Source organism: Scleropages formosus, chromosome 13, assembly GCF_900964775.1.
Source record: "Scleropages formosus chromosome 13, fSclFor1.1, whole genome shotgun sequence".
Classification (NCBI taxonomy): Eukaryota; Metazoa; Chordata; class Actinopteri; order Osteoglossiformes; family Osteoglossidae; genus Scleropages; species Scleropages formosus.
The window spans coordinates 15,126,532-15,146,342 of record NC_041818.1 but is presented as its reverse complement, the minus strand read 5'-3'; the positions used below and the strand labels follow the sequence as shown (position 1 = coordinate 15,146,342).

The 19,811-nt window shown below is 48.2% G+C and overlaps 1 protein-coding gene across 2 annotated transcripts in view; it reads right to left on the bottom strand.

The window, feature by feature from the left end:
- dock11 (dedicator of cytokinesis 11) overlaps window positions 1-11,046 on the bottom strand; it is a 66,788-nt gene extending 55,742 nt beyond the window's left edge. For both annotated transcript variants that reach the window (XM_029257390.1, XM_029257391.1), the window contains exons 1-7: window positions 10,858-11,046; window positions 5,512-5,628; window positions 4,776-4,865; window positions 4,524-4,606; window positions 4,363-4,429; window positions 2,085-2,180; window positions 442-576 (exon numbers count right to left, since the gene is read on the bottom strand). In XM_029257390.1, the coding sequence (XP_029113223.1) occupies window positions 442-576; window positions 2,085-2,180; window positions 4,363-4,429; window positions 4,524-4,606; window positions 4,776-4,865; window positions 5,512-5,628; window positions 10,858-10,959 (690 nt within the window). In that variant the 5' untranslated portion in view covers window positions 10,960-11,046. The remainder of the gene's footprint in view (window positions 1-441; window positions 577-2,084; window positions 2,181-4,362; window positions 4,430-4,523; window positions 4,607-4,775; window positions 4,866-5,511; window positions 5,629-10,857) is intronic.
- Between the last annotated feature and the right edge of the window lie 8,765 nt (window positions 11,047-19,811).

Here is a 19,811-nt window from a genome sequence, read left to right as displayed (position 1 = left end):
TCACAAACCATGTCCAAAATATGTGTAGTACTGAAGAATGTTTTCCAAAATATGCTAATATGCTACTGTATTGGACACAACCCAGTCCTAATGTATTACTGGGCTGTAATCCATCACAGCTGTGGGACTGTTTGTTTAAGTTTCTTCTGAAAAGTTAGTTCCCGTTTTTTTTTTTTTTTTTTTTTTTTACCCCACACACACTTCCTTTTTTGCACCAAGAATGAACAGTTTCAAAAATTTTCCACCTGTCATTTAACAGCAGGCAAAACGATGCCCTGTAAGAAATCAGAAATGCTTCATTAGTCCACAGACTGATTCGCTCCAGGTGGCAGCAAAGACGTCCATGTGGTGGTGAGACTTTACTTTGCAGCGGTAAATCTCTGCTTCAACTTAAACATCCACCGGCGAAGGTGGGATCTTCTAGGCCGAGCGTCAGCGTACCTGCACGACGTCTATGCATGAGTCCAAGTAGATGGATCCTTTGGTTTCTTTGCAGTTCTTCTCATCCTTATACGAGTTGAGAATGTAGGAGCCGTCGGGCAGCTGAGACAGGTAGAAGTACCGCCGCTTGAAAACCTGCAGACACAAGTTACAAGCTTACAAGCGGGTGGACTGTCAGAACAAGCCGCGCCAAACTCCGGAGGAAATGAGTCTGCTCTCTGAACCCGCGAGACATGCCGCTAAAAGCCGCACGCTTGGAAGCGGGCGAAATCCATAAATGTTCACTTTAGCTGATGAACTTTCCAACCCTCTTGAATCCTGGCAGGAGGCCCTGGGCATCCACAGCTGCCGGATGAGCACGATCTGGGCTTTAGACAGTCGCAGCACGGCCACGATGCTGTCGGGAGGCATGAGAACTTTGAACAACATCACAGTTTCCATCAACGAGTTCCAACTCTCAAAGCTTTACACGCAGCCTCTCTCTTCCTGGGGAGGCTTCCAATATGCGGTAAGCGGTTGTTAGTCGGGCTCAAGTCCCAAATTATACACAAAGTGCTCAACTCCTCTCACTTTGCCGTTCTTCTAACCTAAACAACACTGATGTCACAGGTATTGCTGGGCACACCACGTGTGTAACCCTAAGGTAATTACAGTACAGTAGAAGAGGACGAACAGCCAACACAAAAATGCCCTCCCCCCGAGCATTTAAATCACATTCATTCTTGAAAATTAGCCCGTATGTCCAACGCCCAAATATTGCCATCGTTTCTCACGGCGGAAATTTTAACGCACGTTCTCGGACTAGCGCAACTTCAGCGAAATGTCCCAACACACACACACGCACACACACACGCCCAGTCATAAGACTATTCTAACTTCACATAGCGTTCATATGTTATTCTCCAACAAATCCCCCTTATGAAATCAAACACCCCTGTTTCACAAGGCGCCGCTACCGGTACAGTTTGACACGACTGAAGGTGTGTCACAACATTCCGCCAGTAAAGCGCAAGTCTGATGACAATCTCCACAGTCGCAAGGAAGCTGCGGCACAAAACTAACTTTTAACAGCTTATCTCTCACTCGCGCGGGCGTTTGAATATCAAATTGGGACACGGAAATGCGACAAAGCACGCATCGACTGCCGGAGAGACTATTTTGAATACGATGCAACACCAGAAATAACTAGGAGAAGAGATTGCGTACCATACTGTACATCATGGCAGCACTGCTTCTCTTACCAAGCAAGGTCTAAACCGAAAATAAAGCTGTGCGCGTGAGAAACGGGGGCGACACGGCGTGCGTTACCAGCGTCGCCAGCCCACGTGTACAGCTACGTGCGTGTTGACCGCCTTGAGCTAGTTGCTCATCTGAGCGGGTGGAAGAACTTGATCCGTACGCTCCGAGACGCGCCCCGCCCCGGATCCGGCGAAGCCGAGGGCCGAACGCTTCAAATAACCGGGGAAGGAGTCCTCGTACGGTGGCGAGCGGCGCGAATCCTTAAAGGGAATATCTGGACATCGAGCGCCTGGGTAATGAGGATGGGCGTAACGCTGAATAAAAGGTTTTAGTAAAAAGGAGGGGTGGGCACAGTAAAGGAAGAAGCTCTGCCGAGCACAGCGACGCAGAGGGAAAGCGCTCACCCGCATGGAAACAGAGAGGCTGCTGTTGATGTTGGCCTTCTGCAACCAGCCCTGCTTCATGATGCCTCCTTTCTGGGAGCACAGCGAAGAGGAGTCCTAGCGGAGATGGAAAAGCGTTACTCATCTCTCCGACGCATCGCCGCACCTCATACACACCTGAATGCCTGCACTTTCGTTCACTTCCCCATCTCCCTCTCACTCTCGCGAAGTGCATTCCCCGCAGCGGAGTTCCCCAATCCAAAGAGCTTAGCTACCTGTTCTCATATCACTCAGTCAGGTATGATTTAACGTCCTGTAAGTCGTAATACGAAAAGTCTTGCAAGAAAAAAATCCAGTGGTGGCGAAAAGTTTTTTTTTTTTTTTTTTTTAATACAGGTATGGGCAAGTATGAAAAGGGTTATTAAAAATCATTCTACAGTATAACCGCAATAATAGGGTATAGATCTACTGTGCACAGATCTTGTTGTAAGGATTTACTTTCCATCAGCAAAGCAAATAATTATTTATAAAACTCACCATTTTAATGGTATGAATGTAAAATTAAGGATACACCTTTGCTCTCGCTAATACTTAATTCACTTAGGTGGTTTGTTCTAGTTCACAACAATAAGATTTTATTGATAGTGACTTAGCGGTAAAAAAGTACATTAGATTTTACAAACAGTTACGAACAGACTACCAAATCCAGTTTGGTCCGTACGGTGAGGAGCCAGTAGCCACGTTGCACTGCCCAGCAAGCTCCAAAAAAACGTGAGCCAAATCTTTTAAAATCCGTTGGAACTACGATGGAGGTCGAACGTTAACTTGCTGAGCGGAAGCTAGTTGGGCATTTGAGTCAACCACGTATTTGTGAAGTGAGCTTCTGATGTGGATCATAGCAACATTCATTTTCTTACCAAATGTGTAGAATGTGGGTCCTGATTTAACAGGTATATAGAAAGAGAATGTGTTGAATAGTTGAATGAATATCCTTCCAATAAGCTTGTATGTGCATTTTTTATTCATAAGTGGCTTCTTGGTTATTGCAACTAGCTAATAAATTATATTTAATATAATAACTCTCTTGAGAGCAGAAATATAAAGGACAAGTCAGACTTGTTTACTAGCATAAATGTACTTATTTTTTTAAAACACCTGTTCCAGCTGTTGGGTGAAGCCCACTGACAGCTGGGCGGCTTTGCCTCGCTGGCGGCTGTTGTCCGGCTGAAGCTGAGCTCTGGAACTCGTGTCTGTCCAGTAGTGCTGATGCCTTCCTCGAACTGGGCTCTCTAATCTAATCAGAAGGACCGCACCACCCCCAGACATCTGACCCTCCCCAGGTGCACGCAGCCTTGGGGTCCGGAGGTCGGCTGCCCTCTACCTCCTATCCTCGAACCAGCACCTCATCCCAGAACACCTATTGTGAAATCTTGGGTGTAACGCGTAGCCAAATTCTGCAATTTTCCTATTGTGCAACAATCTAAACACCAATGTGTAATGCGCAGACTTAAGTCTGGGTCAGTTTAGAAAATGTGTCATTATATGTAAAAGACTTACTTTTCGCATGTTTCTTGGTTTATGCATTTATCTCTGTTAATAACTTCCTGCATAATGCTTTGCCTTTAATTTTGCAACCATGAGGAGAGTTGCATCTTTTAAAACTGAGGAAATATTCCGACTAAATGCAAGTATCTTCGAACAGTTCATATTTCAAATAATCATGCTGTAAATATAACTGCAAAAGTTGCACTATTTCTGCTGCAGCGCGATGTTCACATGGTCAGCGACTCGGTGCTCCGCAGCCTGAAAATAGATTAAAGTTTTGCTCTGTGTATAGCGTCCATCTAGACAAAATAAAATAAAATAATAATAATAATAATAATAATAATGGGTTAAAATTTAAAAAAAAAAAAAAAAAAACTTTGCTTTAAATGCAAAACGTCACGGTAACGTGGCAGAATTAAATGTCCCAGTGAGGATGACGTGTGTACAGCGGGGTGTAGGATCTCGACCACATCACACAGCTGCTGTGTTTTCCTTGACGTTACAAAGCTCTCTTTCTAAACGCGCCCATATCCGGCCGAGAGCTCGGTCTCGGCTATTTATAGCAGGGCCGACTCCAGTTCCACTTAATAGGCGCAGATCCAGCGGTCAAGACCGTTCACAGTTGCCAGATAACCTTCGGGTTAACGAGGAACGAGTATCCCGCCGAAGGCCGCGGGACTCGCAACGGGCCTCTCGAAGCCGTCGCCCGTCGAGGCCAGACCCGCGGGGGGGAGGAAGACCCGAAAGCTCGTACCTCGTCCTTGGCGTCCTCGTCCGCCTCGAACACGTGGGACGGCAGCTTCTCCGTTTTCAGGCCCTTGCTGCGGAGGGGTGGGGACGGCACGGCCGCGTCACTCGAGCGGCTCCTCGAAGGCGAGCGTGACGCCGCGAACGCGGAGCCGGCGCGGCGCTTACCTGGGAAGCACGCGGAAGTCTCCGGAGTACGCCTCGTACTTGTAGTTGATCACGTGCCAGTCCGTGTTGTACATCTTGATGCACTGCCAACGACACGTCCAGCGGTGAGCGACGCGACGACCTGCTGCGCTCACATTTCTTCGTAATTTTTTGTTCACCTTCCCCGCAATCACTCCCAGTTATTTGTGCTCATCTAAGCACCTTTTTGGCAGACGCGCAATTTTGCGTCGATTTAGTCCATTCGGTCAATACCTCTTTGGCAAACAAACTTCTGGCTTCCTCCTCCGCGTTCTGTGGCACCGATGAGCTGATGGTCCTTCTCTGCCGAGATATCCGAGACTCCTGCCAAATAAAGAGATCCCTCCCTTTAGATATTACAGGACACGGTGCATTTGGCATTTTTTCGCTTGCCTCATATGTCGTTGCAAGCAAGAAAATCTGCTCAGGGAGAAAAGGGGTGTCAACAGTTCGATACAGTGGGTGCTCTTAAGCAGCGGTCTTAATTGTCACCTGTGGAGGTCGAACCCAGGTAGTCCTCGACGAACAATATATACGATTTACAAACACCGCACTTACGATAGCTGTGCTATTAAGTTTATTACATTATTTTCAAATGCACACGTTCGGTCATGACGTTTAACGGCGACCGCTGCGCCGCCTGTACTATACCACCAGTTGGATTGGATATGCTGCTGTAAGATACCCATATCTGCTACTGTCGGAGTGGCAGTCAGTGTTTCCTTGTGTTCATTTTACACATTTTTTTGCTCGGTGGCGTAGAACTGAAAGTGGAAACAATAGTGCGGCATGTAAAATATCAGTATAATGCCGCACTATATTTCTATATTTTCGTTCTTCAATATTAATATTGTTTTAATAGGAGTATGCGTACAAGCTGGAAGAAACTGCAAAGCCCATTATACAATGCAGCATTCATACCTAACGGTCCTCGATGCTTTCAACATAGGAATGTAAAGTATGGACCCACCGAGACGTCGTCCACGGGACACAGCAGCAGGTCCCTGTGGGGGTCGCTGTGTATCTGGGCCTTCCTTTGGAACACAACATTCTCGTAGTCCAGCGGCTCGATGATCTTGGGCTTTTCCTGCGCGCAAAACAAGGCGCCCACGTGTGAGAGAGTCTCAAAGCAGCGTCATCCGCTACCCACAATTCCCGCCATCGAGACGGGGACAAGCACCTCTGGATTCCGCAGTCAGCAAGAAAAGCAAAAGCGCACTAAGGATTTCTCAGTGAAATCTTGCCCGCATCTGCCCTCGCATCTGAAGCGGTACCTTTATTATTTATTCATTCACCGGTGACCTCTTGACGGCCGAGCGGTGCCAAGCTGCTCTGCGCGCCGCCACAACACCTTGCACCACCTCGCTTCACTGTGCCCTCTTCTATTGCTAAAAGTGCTCGCTTATTTGTTTGCTTTTTTTTTTTTTTATTTTTTTTAATCTACCTCTGCTTTGTCACTCTGTGGAAGTATGCCTGCATAGTGTACATGTGCATTTATGTTGTATATTGTGCGCTGCTGCAACCAAGTGGAGTTTCCCAAGGGGATTAATAGAGTTTCATTCATTCATTCATTCATTCATTCATTTTTTCCCCCCAAAATGACTTGCAATGGAAGGTTTCAATATGATGCAACTTACAGTGATTTACCCATTTACACAGCTAGGTAATTAAGGTTAAGTAAATTGCTCAGGGTTACTGCAATAGGAGGTGGGATTCAAACCTGTGCACGGGTTTTAACCACTTCACCACCCGCTACCTCCTATGGTATCTAAGGGACTTCCGAACCGGCGCGCAACGGTACGTCTGACGGCAATCTGGAGCTGCACGGGGCCAGAAGCATCACTTCTGCACGGATGGAAGGCAAAGAAGGGCGCCAACTCAAAGAGCATTCTGGGAAAGCCAGAAGGATGGAGGGAGCCAACGGAAATGGAGGTCAAGAAATCCAAGCTGGGGAGAGCGCAAGAGCTGAGCGAGCTGGAAAATGGATAATGGAGTACTGGCCGGAAGAGGGGTCTGGAAAGACGTCACAGAGCGCAGCGCTGCTTGGCGGAGGCACATCCGTCACGCAAACTGCGGCTTCCCTGCGGCTCACGCCGGCCGTAAACAAGCGAGGCGTGGAGACGCATGCAAATCATGTCCCCGCGCCGCCCCTCTCCCTCAATACTTCTTCCCTAACGTGCCTCTCGCACCTCAAAGGGCCATGCAGCCGAGGGTGCGCGCGTATGTGTGCGCGCGTGTCAGAAGCTACTACCGGTGTACGGTTTCCCGCAGCTGGCAGAGAATTCGGAAAGAAAGAAGTGGAGCTCATCAGGTGACTGAGGACAGTAGGGTAAAAGTGCTGATGGGAAATGAGTCCTCCAATAAACTGATGGCAGTCAATAATTTAAAAAAAAATAAATACAGTATAGCCTCAATTTGTACTAAAATTATAGGATTTAGATCTGCGCACAGCAGGTATACACCCTATTATCGTAGTTATACTGTAGAATGATTATTAATAAACCTTTTCATACTGACTGCACCTATAAAAATATTCATCACAACCGGATTTTTTTTCTTGCAAGACTTTTCATATTAGAACTTGCAGGACATGTTAAATAAGACCTCACTGCACGATATGAGAACGGGTAGCCAAGTCATTCGGAAGAGGTCGGGCAGGGTCATGCCGGGTCACGCCAGCTTTCGGACGCTAACCTCAACACTGACAGGTCCACTGTCAACCAAAGTCCAGCAAAAACAGGACTGTCCGTGTTACTTGTTTGCATTTTCATTCTGGGGTTCTGTGGACCCTGGAATACTACAAAACCAATAAACTAAGACAAACTTTTAACAAAAAAAAATAAAAAAAAAAAAAACTAAGGGCACGCAACTCAGTTTGAGATTATGCTGCTCAGCTTTCAGGTCCAAACTGAAAAGACTAAATGGAGAAGTTCGCATCGCCGGTTCCCTTTCAAAGTTTCACACAGAACCACAATGAACCTTTCATTTTCTCACGCTTCTTAACGCGCGTCCCTTTCGGCCCGTTCAATTCGCTCGCCCCAACGCGGAAAAATTCCACTCCGCTACAGTTTTTATGCTTTGATCGAAATGTTTCCAATACTTTCGATAAAATGAAAAGCACAAGCGCGCTCACCCTCATAACTGCTGCGCACGACAGCATCTAGAATTACACCGGAAATGATGCGTTACCATGGGACACCCATCTTAGCGTAGGTCTGCACTTGATCGTTGATACGACTGCGATTAACACGAGGAAGCTGTAGGGACAGCAGGTGGCGCAGTGGTAAGAGCTGCCGCCTTGTACTCAAGAGCCAGGTTTGAACCACACCTGCTGCTGTAGTACCTTTGAACACATCTACACATCTTGAATAAATACAATAAAATTTACCCTGCCATATCGACGGGTAAAGTCATTTAACGCTGGAAGCTGGTTTACAGAAAAGCGTGAGCAACGTACGCCGATGTAACCACATGAAGGATCTGCGCGGTCGCGCCTGCTGGATCGGAAAAGTCCGGAAAACCCGGACGTCGGAAGACGACAGGCTCAACTAAAGCTCCTCCGTGGTGAATCATCACAGTGCGGAGGGTAGAAAGTGGTCGTAACCCCGTGGGGACCCTGTCCCAGGACCGGTGCACCGCTTTGGGGGGGTGGGGTGGCCTTCCGAAGGCCAGCTGTGCACCTTCACGTCCAGCTGAGGGCAGGTGGTACCCGCGCTCAAAACACCGAGGTCACGCGGCCAAGGCCCCCCGGAGAGCCGAGCAGCCCGTGCCGCGCGTGTTGACGTGGGGCGGTGGTGCAGGCGGCGGGGGGTAGTTCCTGTCGTGTGCAGAAGGCGGGGAGGGAGCGCAAAAACCGCAAGAGCATTTCCGCTGCTGTACAGCGAGCATCACTGGGGCGGGGGTGGTTGTGTGCTGTGCCAGAACAAAGAGGAAGTGAACACCCCCCCCCCAGGGTGGAGTGCGTTTCAGAAGTGGCCGTCTTTTCTGACGACTGTCCATAGCAAAACGGCACAGCTGCCATCACCTCCAATCACATTTAGCTCATGCTTTTGTCCAAGGTGACTTATGGCACCCAAACACAGAGGAACGCCATAAAACTCTCTCTCACGCACACACACACACACGCTTAGGACAATTCCCCGAAACACTTTTCCATTGGCCTGCGACAGGAAACCCACACGGGCACGGCGAGAAGACGCGAGCTCCACGCAGACTGAGCCGGATTCCAAGCCACATCTCAGCCGTGAGGCACCAGTGCTACCCGCTGTGCCGCCGTGCCGCCCCACAGTGCTTACGCCGCACAAGGCAGGACCGTGACATCCAGTTGTCACCATCTAACGATCGCCATGGAGATCTGTGCTTCAGGTTAATGACCACTGTCCAGCGTCCAGTGTCCAGTGCCCCCCAGGGACTGTCCTCCCAATATCATGTCATACCCCCACTACATCACAGGGCGATGTTTAGTTCCATCTCAGATGTTTTCTTCCCAAAACCAACTGGCTCAGCTGGCACTTTTATCCAAAATGTCAAATTTTACGCTTCTTTCATTATTTCTGGAAACCGGTCGTGCTGAACCGGCGTGGCCCAGCTTTTCTCCTGGGGTGGGAATTTGCCTCCTTTAGCGCAGCGGTACAGCTAATGAACCATGAACACACCTCCAGGCCCTCGTCACAGGACTTAAGACGCATATTGGCACAAGTCTGCAGAGCGTCTAACGTGACCGTCCCAGAGGGAGGGGCCACAGGGGCGGCGGCGCCCTCAGCGGGAGGAGGTCGGCCGACGGCGAGCAGAGAGGGTGCCGGCCCATACCGGCGACGAGCGTCAACGGGCCGCCACAATCCCACCCAACCCTCGCCCTCCCGAACCTGTGTCACCAGCCTGAGAAACATGCGCCCCTTCCCCGGCTGCCCCGCCGCTTCCTGGACCCAAAAAGCGGCATCACAAGACAGAGGCGTGCGCCGTCTCCGGTTGCCTTCGTCAAACAGCATCGCCAGGCTGCAAATTAAGGGTTTGGATGCGTCTGTAAACCACCAGGGTCGGAATGCAGGGCTGCGTTCCGCCCTGCGGGAGACGCTCGCATTCTCATTGAGCACAGAGCACTCGCGGCGGAGAAAAGCTCACATGTACGTACACACACACACACACACACACACACACACACACACACACACACACGTTACTGGATCCAACATTCGCGCAGTCCCTCCGACAGGGAGAACCCCACGGGCGTACGCGTGTGGCGCGCTCCTACACCAGCGCACATTCGACACGCACCGAGCCTCAGGTGTGCCTGCGATTCCCAGCGTCGGAGCGCACTTCCGCCGCCTTCGCATCCGGAACCGCGGGGATTAGGCTTGACACCTCGCGATCCGACAGCCCCGGGTTCGAATCCCATCCCTGCTGTCATACCCTTGAACAAGGCAATTACTCTCAAGTGACAAGGTAACTACAGCCTGCTGTATGAGTCAGTCACTGTGAAGGTGATCTACCAGCGTAAGTCACCTTGGCTTGGACAAAGGCATCAGCCACACAAAGGATGATCAATAATAATAATAATGATGATAATGATAATAATAACGGAGAAAATAAGTATGACCAGAACCAGGGCAGGCAGGGCACGGTAGAACTGGTTTCACTGGGGATCAGTGTCAATAAGTGGCGTTATACTATATAGCGACGTGTTCCTTCTGAGCGCCGGACCATCGCGGCTCTTGCGCTCACTGCGCGGCCACGTGACAGCGGCCCAGCGGCGCACGTGCACCGCTTTCATTGTGACGGGCGCGTAAGATCACTCGTGTGTTCGCCTGTCTCTTTTACACACACACACACACACACACACACACACACACACAGGCGCTGGGACCACAAAGCCACAGCCGCCGCAGCCGATCACACGCACAATGGTCAATGCACGGTCACGCACAGGCAACGCGCGTTACCGAACATGTGTGCGCTCGCGCTCACACAATGAATGCACCGTCTTACACACACACAGCAGCCCATCTTCCGCAGTGTCACGCGGGCTCAGAACTCAGAGCCCCGTGCCGTGCAGCTCGCGAGCAGGAAGCTCACATGATGACAAATACTGAGAAGCCAGGGCTGAGAGCACGCGCGCGTATCGGTCCGGGGGGGGGGGGGGGGGTTTCAACGAGAGGTAAAAAAGGATCATGATGATGTTACTGAAAACGCGCTTTTATTCATTACACTGGTGAGGCCAAGCAGCGAGAGCGCGAGTGGCCCCGAAGCGAAGGCGCCGACAGGGAGGGAGCGGACGCGGGCGCGGGCGCGAGCGCGAGCGCGCGGTTACCGTACTGACCGCGACCACGGAGGAGCGCACCGCCTCGGAGACGCTCTGCCGGAGCTCGGCCGCCGTGCCGGGTTTGCTGAGCCTCTTCGTGAACTTCCGCACCTCCGACATCTTCCTCCGATTATGAGTGTTGCTCTTATTCCTCCTCCTGGTAGCGGCCCTGCTCTCGGGAGCGCGCCCGGGGCTGCAGCTGTGACAGATGCGGGATCGGGTGGGCGGGGCGGGGAGGGGTGGGAAGGGAAGGGGAGGGGAGGGGAGGGGCTGCATTGGAGCCGCCGTTCGCGTCCCCCTCCCTCCCTCCCTCCCTCCCTCCCTCACGCCCCCCCCACGCACCGAACACGTGTTCTACCGATCAACAATGACCGGTGTTCCAACGAAAGCCTTCAATCGCGTTACGTCATTAATAGCGGCGCCTCGTGTCCGCTGCGTCCAGCGTAATAACGCCTCTGGTACCAAAGACATTCCAAAGGCTGATGCAGAACATTCCCCATGGAATATTTTGGTTGTTATCGAAGGTGCAATAAAGAAATACATCAACTAAAAAGTCAAATAAACGAAAAGCAAAAATAAAGATCAAACCCTTGCGCAAGTGCGCCCAGATAATTGTGGTAATCGCGCCCCCTGCTGGACAGGATGAGGAATGATCATAACGATTTCTCATTGACACATCTGCAGTCCCCAACAGACTTCTTTAAACATTTTGAGTTTTGCCAACGTATAAGCTAAATACTGCACGATATTCTATTTTCCTTTGCGTACTTTTTCAGTGAAGAAATATTTAAGGGACCACTCCTGCTTACACTACATATGGTATACCCGGATATTTTTCAAGCCTGTGTTACACATAACATTTTTATTTTTTGTTCTTACAATGGACTTAAAATATAGGTCCTGCTGAAGTTAGTGCTATTCATTTACTGAAGGTTTTAATTTTAAATTTTTATACGTTTTAAATTAATATATTAACCAAACTGCTTGTATAACTTAAGAACTGTTAAAGAAATGGCAATGAACATATAATTACCAGATGTGATCTTCAGGTATCCAAGGAAAACTGGTTATATGTAAATCAGGAATCAGAAAACGGGACATTTACATTCATTTATTTAGCAGACACTTTTCTCCAAAGTGACTTACAATGGATACTATGTAGTGTTACCAGCCCACACACCTTATTATTCACCAAGGTGACTTACACTGCTAGATACACTACTTACAATGGGTCACTCATCCACACATCAGTGGAACACACTCCCTCTGTGTCACTCACGCACTACGGGTGAACCTGAACAGCATATCTTTGGACTGTGGGAGGAAACCAGAGCACCCAGAGAAAACCAACACAGACACGGGGAGAACATACAAACTCCACACAGACTGAGTGGAGATCGAACCCATGTTCTCTCGCACCACCTAGGCGCTGTAAGACAACTGTGCCACCGCCCACAAAACCCATGAAAATCTGACAAAATCACAGCTATACAGGAATAGTAAGAGACTTAAAATTTTTGTTCCTGTTTAATTAATTGAAACTTCAATGCATTTAGATTCAAAGGTATGTTTAAGAAATACAGGTGTTGGACAAATCACAGGAATACCTTACAATACATTAATCTGAAATACTAATAATGAGAAGGGCTGCCCTTTGCCATCAGAATAGCATCGGTCCTTCTTCGAATGCTATCATACATTTATCATTTAGCTGACGCTTTTCTCCAGAACGACTTGCAGTGTTAATCTACTTTCAGTTATTTAACCATTTATACAGCTGGGTAATTTTTAGTATAATATATGAATCAAGTATATGGTAGTGGAATATTACACAGTTTGTCAAGAAGAAAAGCATCCAGTTCTTTGAGGTATGAAGGAAATAAAAAGCTACTTAACACTCTGTGTGCTCCAGAATGTCCTATAAAGGTTCAGTAGACCTGGTGTTTGGGGAGGCATTTGACTTTTTTGTGTTCATTATCCTGGAATATTGGAACAATATTTACACATGGTGCCGTAAAATGCCCTCATATTATTGGCTGTTATATGCCATGCAGGGTAATCATCAGGCCTAATAAATCCCACGAGATGGCTGTCTGTGCCATTATAGATCTCCCACCAGGTTTGAGAGTTGGGAACAGACATTGTGGGTTGAAGGCATCTTTTGGCTTTCTCCAAATGGTAGCTCATCTGGATGAAGGAAATAGGCTGAGAATGATATCAGACCATACTGTGTTTCTGCTGTCTGAGGTCCAGGTCATGTGTTCCTTGCACCAGGTTATGTGTCTTTATGTATGGGCCTTGGATACTGGCAGTTTCTGAATGGAAGCCCTTTCATACATTTCAGCTCTGAACTTGCAACCTACAGAGTGAGTCACAGATGTACTGATTCAGTTCTGCGGTAATTTTTGAGGCTGTACTTTTGGGGCATTGAGCAACTATCCTGTGAAGTGTCCGTCTATCCCTTTCAATTTACCACCACTGTTCCTCTTTGCAGATGCAGTCTGTCCATGTTTGACATGTGGTGTCAATATTTTTGTTCACAAAGGCATTTCTGTAAGCTGATTTTCTCATTTGAATCTTTTTGTAATGAAATCTGCAAGATAAGTATTTAACAAAGGGGGCGCGGTGGCGCAGTAATGCAGTGGGTTTGGCCTCTGTGTGCTCTCTGGTGGGTCTGGAGCTCGAGCCCTACTTGGGGTGCCTTGCAATGGACTGGCGTCCGGTCCTGGGTGTGTCCCCTCCCCCTCTAGCCTTATGCCCTGTGTTGGTGGGTTAGGCTCCGGCTCCCCGCGACCCTGCACAGGATAAGTGGTTTCAGACAATGTGTGTGTGTGTGTGTGTGTGTGTGTGTGAGTATTTAACAAGGAAATAGCTGCATACAAATGTCATTTGACATTTTTACAGAACATATGTCTGCTATTACAGAACTTTTGTTTGAAAAACTGTTGACATACACATCCTTTGTCATGCCCCCGACAACAAGTGCAGCAGCAACACCTGCCTCCAGTCAAGAAGGCACAGGATAAAAGGAGCTTCGCATCCACACACCGATGCGGATTCTTGCAATTGCTCTGCGCCTTTGCAGTCTCAGCATCTTTGTTCAGCCGTTGTACCTAGCCTGCTCTTGTGTCTTGACCCTTGCTTGTTTTTTGTTTGACCACTGAGTTTGAATTGCCTGTCTTGCCACGTTTGTCCCTGGATTGACCCACGCCTGTTCTTGACTCTGATCTTGCCTTGTCCCGTGAACCTGACCTACAAGATTAAAGTCCAACCCGCAATTGGGTCCACAAACTTACCTGCGTCCAGTCCTTGTGCCTGACATCCTTATACCATTCACAACACACACACACACACACACACACACCCACCCACCATCTGAACGGCTTGTCCCATATGGGGTTGCGGGGAGCCAGAGCCTAACCCGGCAACACAGGGCGAAGGGCCGGAGGGGGAGGGGACACACCCAGGATGGGACGCCAGTCCGCCGCAAGGCACCCCAAGCGGGACTCGAACCCCAGACCCACTGGAGAGCAGGACCCGGGTCAACCCGCTTCCTGGTGCTCATTTTTTCAAAAATCTCTCGAGCTGTGAGCATCAGTCTCAACTAATGCAAAAAACAAAGGGCCAAAGGACAGACCAGCATCCCAGGGTGTCCAAAGGTTTTGAGCAGTTTATGAAAGTGTACAACTGCAGAAGCACAATTCCACACAAAAAAGTCTCTCTGTGCACATGTTGCATTACAGCTACTGTATGTCAATGATTGACATGTAGAAAAGGGATCATGTCTAAGCCTCATTCAAAGTGCCTATCTCCTTTCCTCCAGAGGCATTTCCCTGCTCATACACATTTTGAATTGTTTTTTAAAGGAAATTCATTTATGAATACCAAAGAGAAGGATTACATTTTGGGCCAGGAAATACCTGCTGTACATAGTTAACTATTGGATACTTTCATGTACAGTGAACAATATTGCAGTGTAAAAAACTCTTATTTGTGATTTACAGAGATTTCCTATGGAATCAGTGGTTTCAGCGGACAAGACCTGAGGGGGCCGGTTGGCCATCATAGCAGCACCCCATGCTGACTGAAGCCGATGACTGCCTGCCATGATGGATGAGATGTACCTGTGTGAACTGAGACATCAAGTTAACACTCAACTACAATGTTATTAGTAGTTGTAAACTGACTAAAAAGTCTTGTTTAATCTAGAATGCCCAGGAGAGGGGGGCAGCTACTGGCACTTGGACCTCCAGAGGTTTTTTTTCCTCCCTTCACTTTCAGTTTGGAGTTTTTTGTTCCTTTCGTCTGTGGCCAGTAGGCATAATTATAGCTTTAATAACTGCATGCGTTACAATGCATTTCAAGGTTCTCAACAATGAACCACTGGGTATTAAACTGACTGGTGGGAACACACAGAACCCACCATTCAAAATCACATCTGCAGTTGTGGCAAAGACTTTTGCGAAAACAAACCCACAGAAATCGGCCGGCCCAGACAACATCCCTGGACGCGTACTTAGAACCTGCTCATCGGTACTGGCTGATGTCTTTACAGATATATTCAATTTGTCCCTTGTACAAGCCTCAATTCCCACCTGCTTAAAGAGGACCACTATCCTGCCACTGCCAAAAAACAACAAAGCATCCTGCCTCAATGATTACCGACCCGTTGCACTGACTCCAATAGTGATGAAGTGCTTTGAGAGAATTGTCATGATGTACATCCAGACCATCACTCCGGACACTCTGGACCCTCTCCAGTTCGCATACAGATGGAACAGATCCACAGAGGATGCCATCAGCACAACAATACACACTGCCCTCACCCACCTGGAAAACAAGGAGAGCTATGTTCGAATGCTGTTTCTTGATTACAGCTCAGCATTCAACACAGTGATACCTTCGAAGCTCATCAACAAGCTTCACAACCCTGGTGTGCCACCCACCCTCTGCAACTGGGTTTTGGACTTTCTGACGGGCAGACCCCAGTCCGTTAGAATTGGGAAGCACACATCCAGGTCAATAATCATAAACACAGGAACTCTGCAGGGCTGCGTGCTGAGCCCCATGCTCTACACGCTCTTCACCCATGATTGTGTGGCCTCTCAGAACAGCACCAACATCATCAAATTTGCCAATGACACAACAGTCATTGGACTGATAACGGGAGGCGATGAGTCGGCATACAGGAGGGAAGCGGCTGACCTAGTGAAGTGCTGCCAGGACAACAATCTCTCCCTCAATGTCAACAAAACAAAGGAGTTGATAGTCGACCGATGGAGAAGGAGGGAGCAACACTCATCACTGCATATTGGTGAGACGGTGGTGGAGAGGGTGGGCAGCTTCAGATTCCTGGGGGTTCACATTACTGAAGATTTCACCTGGTCTCACAACACTACACATCTGGTCAAGAAATCACGTCAGCGTCTGCATTTCTTGATAAGGCTGAGGAAATTTGGCATGCCAAGCCGAATCCTCAGAAGTTTCTATAGGTGTGCAATCGAGAGCGTCCTCACCAGCTCTATTACAGCGTGGTTTGGAAGCTGCACAGTACAGGATCGTAAGGCGCTACAGCGAGCGGTGAAAGCTGCTCAAACCATCTCTGGAACATCCTTACCATCGCTGGAGAGCCTCTACCAGACCAGAACCATTAGGAGAGCCACTAACATCATCAAGGACAATAGTCATCCCCAGCACAGCCTTTTCACACCCTTACCATCAGACAGATGCTACGGGAGTGTTAAAGCCAGAACTTCAAGGCTGAAAAACAGATTTTACCCACAGGCCATCAGGCTTGTGAACGACACCCATCCACTGCCTCTCCACCCATCACGGCAGACACAGATTACCCTCTGAGCCTGAGAGGTGTCAACTACCTCCCATCCCTCCTACATACACATACACATCCACAACGCCAATAACATCAGAGACCACAGACTACCGCCGCATACCTTGCACACACAAACACACACCCCCTTTCAACTGCGAATAGATCCAATCAACCTCTGCAGTACTTTGCACATGTACGACTTCAATGTTTACATTGCGCACTGCGCACTTTATATATGCATATAACTTCATTTCCTGGATTTTTGCACTAATAGTAATTTTGTAAATTTGTGATTTACGCCTTGTGTTTTCTTTCCTTACGTCCTTATAATTTATGTCATAAGCTGCTGAGAGGATTCACAGAGTAAGAATCTCATTGTATGGTCTAACGAACAGTTTACTGTACATATGACAAAAAACTCTTGAATGGATAATGTGTTCCTTCAGGGGGGTGCGGTGGCGCAGTGGGTTGGACTGCAGTCCTACTCTCCGGTGGGTCTGGGGTTCGAGTCCCGCTTGGGGTGCCTTGTGATGGACTGGCGTCCCGTCCTGGGTGTATCCCCTTCCCCCTCCGGCCTTACGCCCTCTGTTGCCGGGTAGGCTCCGGTTCCCCGTGACCCCGTCAGGGACAAGCGGTTCTGCAAATGTGTGTGTGTGTGTGTGTGTTCCTTCAGTATGTCGTCTACTATCTTATTTGTTTATTTGTATTATGCCTTTGTTCCCTTGTTCTCTTTGTTATTTATTTGTCTTGGTTCTTTTTGCTTTGTGTCAATATGTGAAATGAACCCTCTATAGAAATGAATCGAACTGAATTTAATTGAATTTTTTAAAAATAAATCTTTGAAAGATTTAAATTTCTCTTTCTGCTATTTTGTAGTTTTCTGCACATAGAAGGAAGCTGTACATGGCTTTTCTCAGAGGGAAATGAGGAGCAGCACGAGGGCGCTGTTCACCTTCAGTGTTCGCACAAGGCGGTACGCTGAGTTAGAATGGAGAAAAGGCAGTCTTGCTAGGACAAATCTTCGGACTTGCAGTTATTTACAAATGTTAAAAACAATCACGCTCAAGTGTTCATATCGAGTATAAGTTAAAGTAATTTCACTTATTCACTTGTTTAATTTTTTCACTTGTCTCATTTGTAGCCCAGGGTGATGTGGTGGCACAGCGAGAAGCGCCTCTGCCTCACAGTGTCTGGGTAGTGTGAAGAAACGTGGGGTTTGATCCCTACTCAGCCTGTGCGGAGTTTCTATGTTCTCCCTGTGTCTGCGTGGGATATCCTCTGGGTGCTCTGGTTTCTTCCCACAGTCTCAAAACATGCAGTTCAGGTGGTTTTGTGACTCTAAATTGTCCATGGGGTCTGTGTGTGTGTGGGAGGCTACCCTGCGATGGACTGGTGTCCTGTCCAACGTTTACCCCCTCAGCCTTGTGCCCATCAATTCTGGGATAGACTCCTCAGTGCAGTGTTGTCTCTCTCCATGCTTTAGTGCTTCATGCATGATGTGATGATTGTCTTGCTGCTTGTCAGTGTAGCCTTTTTAATAGGAAGAATGTATTGCTCCATCCCTCTTGGATGTTTTCTGATTTTGCAAGTAAATTGCATAATGGCAGGCCATTGGGGTGCATTTTCAGTTAAATCATGGTTTTACTGCATGCATTTAATTCTAAAAAGTTATCCTCACTCCCAGGGGCGTGGTGGTGCAGTGGGTTGGACCGGGTCCTCCTCTCTGGTGGGTCTGGGGTTCGAGTCCTGCTTGGGGTGCCTTGCGGTGGACTGGCGTCCCGTCCTGGGTGTGTCCCCTCCCCCTCCAGCCTTACGCCCTGTGTTGCCGGGTTGGCTTCGGTTCCCTGAGACCCCGTATGGGACAAGCGGTTCCGAAAATGTGTGTGTATGTGTGTGTGTGTATCCTCACTCCAGCCTACCCAATGTTTTCCTCGGCTTTTTCGCAGTCGTGCTGGGGTTGAAGGGGGGGAGAGACTCCTCATACAAAAACAAGGGAAAACAAGCACTGAGTTGCACAGAAACTGGGTTCCAGGGATTTCCTGCTTTATTTACAGCACCTGATGAAGAAATCTTGGTCACACTGGACTGTCAAGGGCAGGAGTCTGTGCCTCGTGTGAATGTGGTGATTGCAAAAGCCTTATTACTCTTCGTTTCATGTGCTTCATAAAAACACTCCAGGCATACACTCTCTGTACCACCTTCACCCTGCCAGAATTGTGTACATTAACAGACCATTCTTTGTTATTTTCTGAAGGTGAACATTTTCTGCTTTGCTGACAAATGCAAAACTTTAGCTTGTACTCGGGGCTGGGTGTGTGAGATGTTCTACACAGATCAGATCTTTTCTGGCATGAGGGTATATTCCCCATCCAGGATGGGTGAAGAAAATCAAGAATGCGATATGGAATTGTCCAGTGTGTGCTGAACTTTGAACACATCGTCTGTCTGAACCGCTTGTCCCATACTGGGTCGCTGGGAGCCAGAGCCTAACCAGGGAACACAGGGCGAAAGGCTGGAGGGGTAGGGGACACACCCAGGACGGGACGCCAGTCCATCGCAAGCAGGACCCACCGGAGAGCAGGACCCGGTCCAACCCACCGCGCCCCCTCTAATTATGTAATAATTACTAATTAATTTAAATGTAAATGTAAGTGTTATTGCACTTATATGCAATTTGCAGTGCAGTTCTGTAGCAGTAAAAGAGAACCGTTTGGTTCCAGCAAAAATAGCATTCCCAACCTTAACTGGGGAAATGATCCTTCTAGTTAATGACACTTTGCTTGTATGAAGAATATCAACGCAAAGCCTTAGAAAACAAAAAGGTTCATTCTCAACAACATTATGAACACTACGTGTATGTGTTGCACGAATTCCTGTATGAAGAGCCAATCAGTTAACACTTCTGTTTCCTATACCTTCACTTTGTCCCTGGTTATGCGTTGCTGCTCTCTATTTCTCTTCTGTACTGCAGACAGCTCACTTCAAGAGGAATCGACATATAGGGATTATTAGCCTTTCTTCTTATGCGCTTTTGTAATGTGGATACATGTTGTTTTCTTTTTGGAGTTACATTTTGCTTATAGCTGTATCCAACAGAAGAAATGCATGCAGGAGACCATACCGACTCTTTTTTATTACAGAT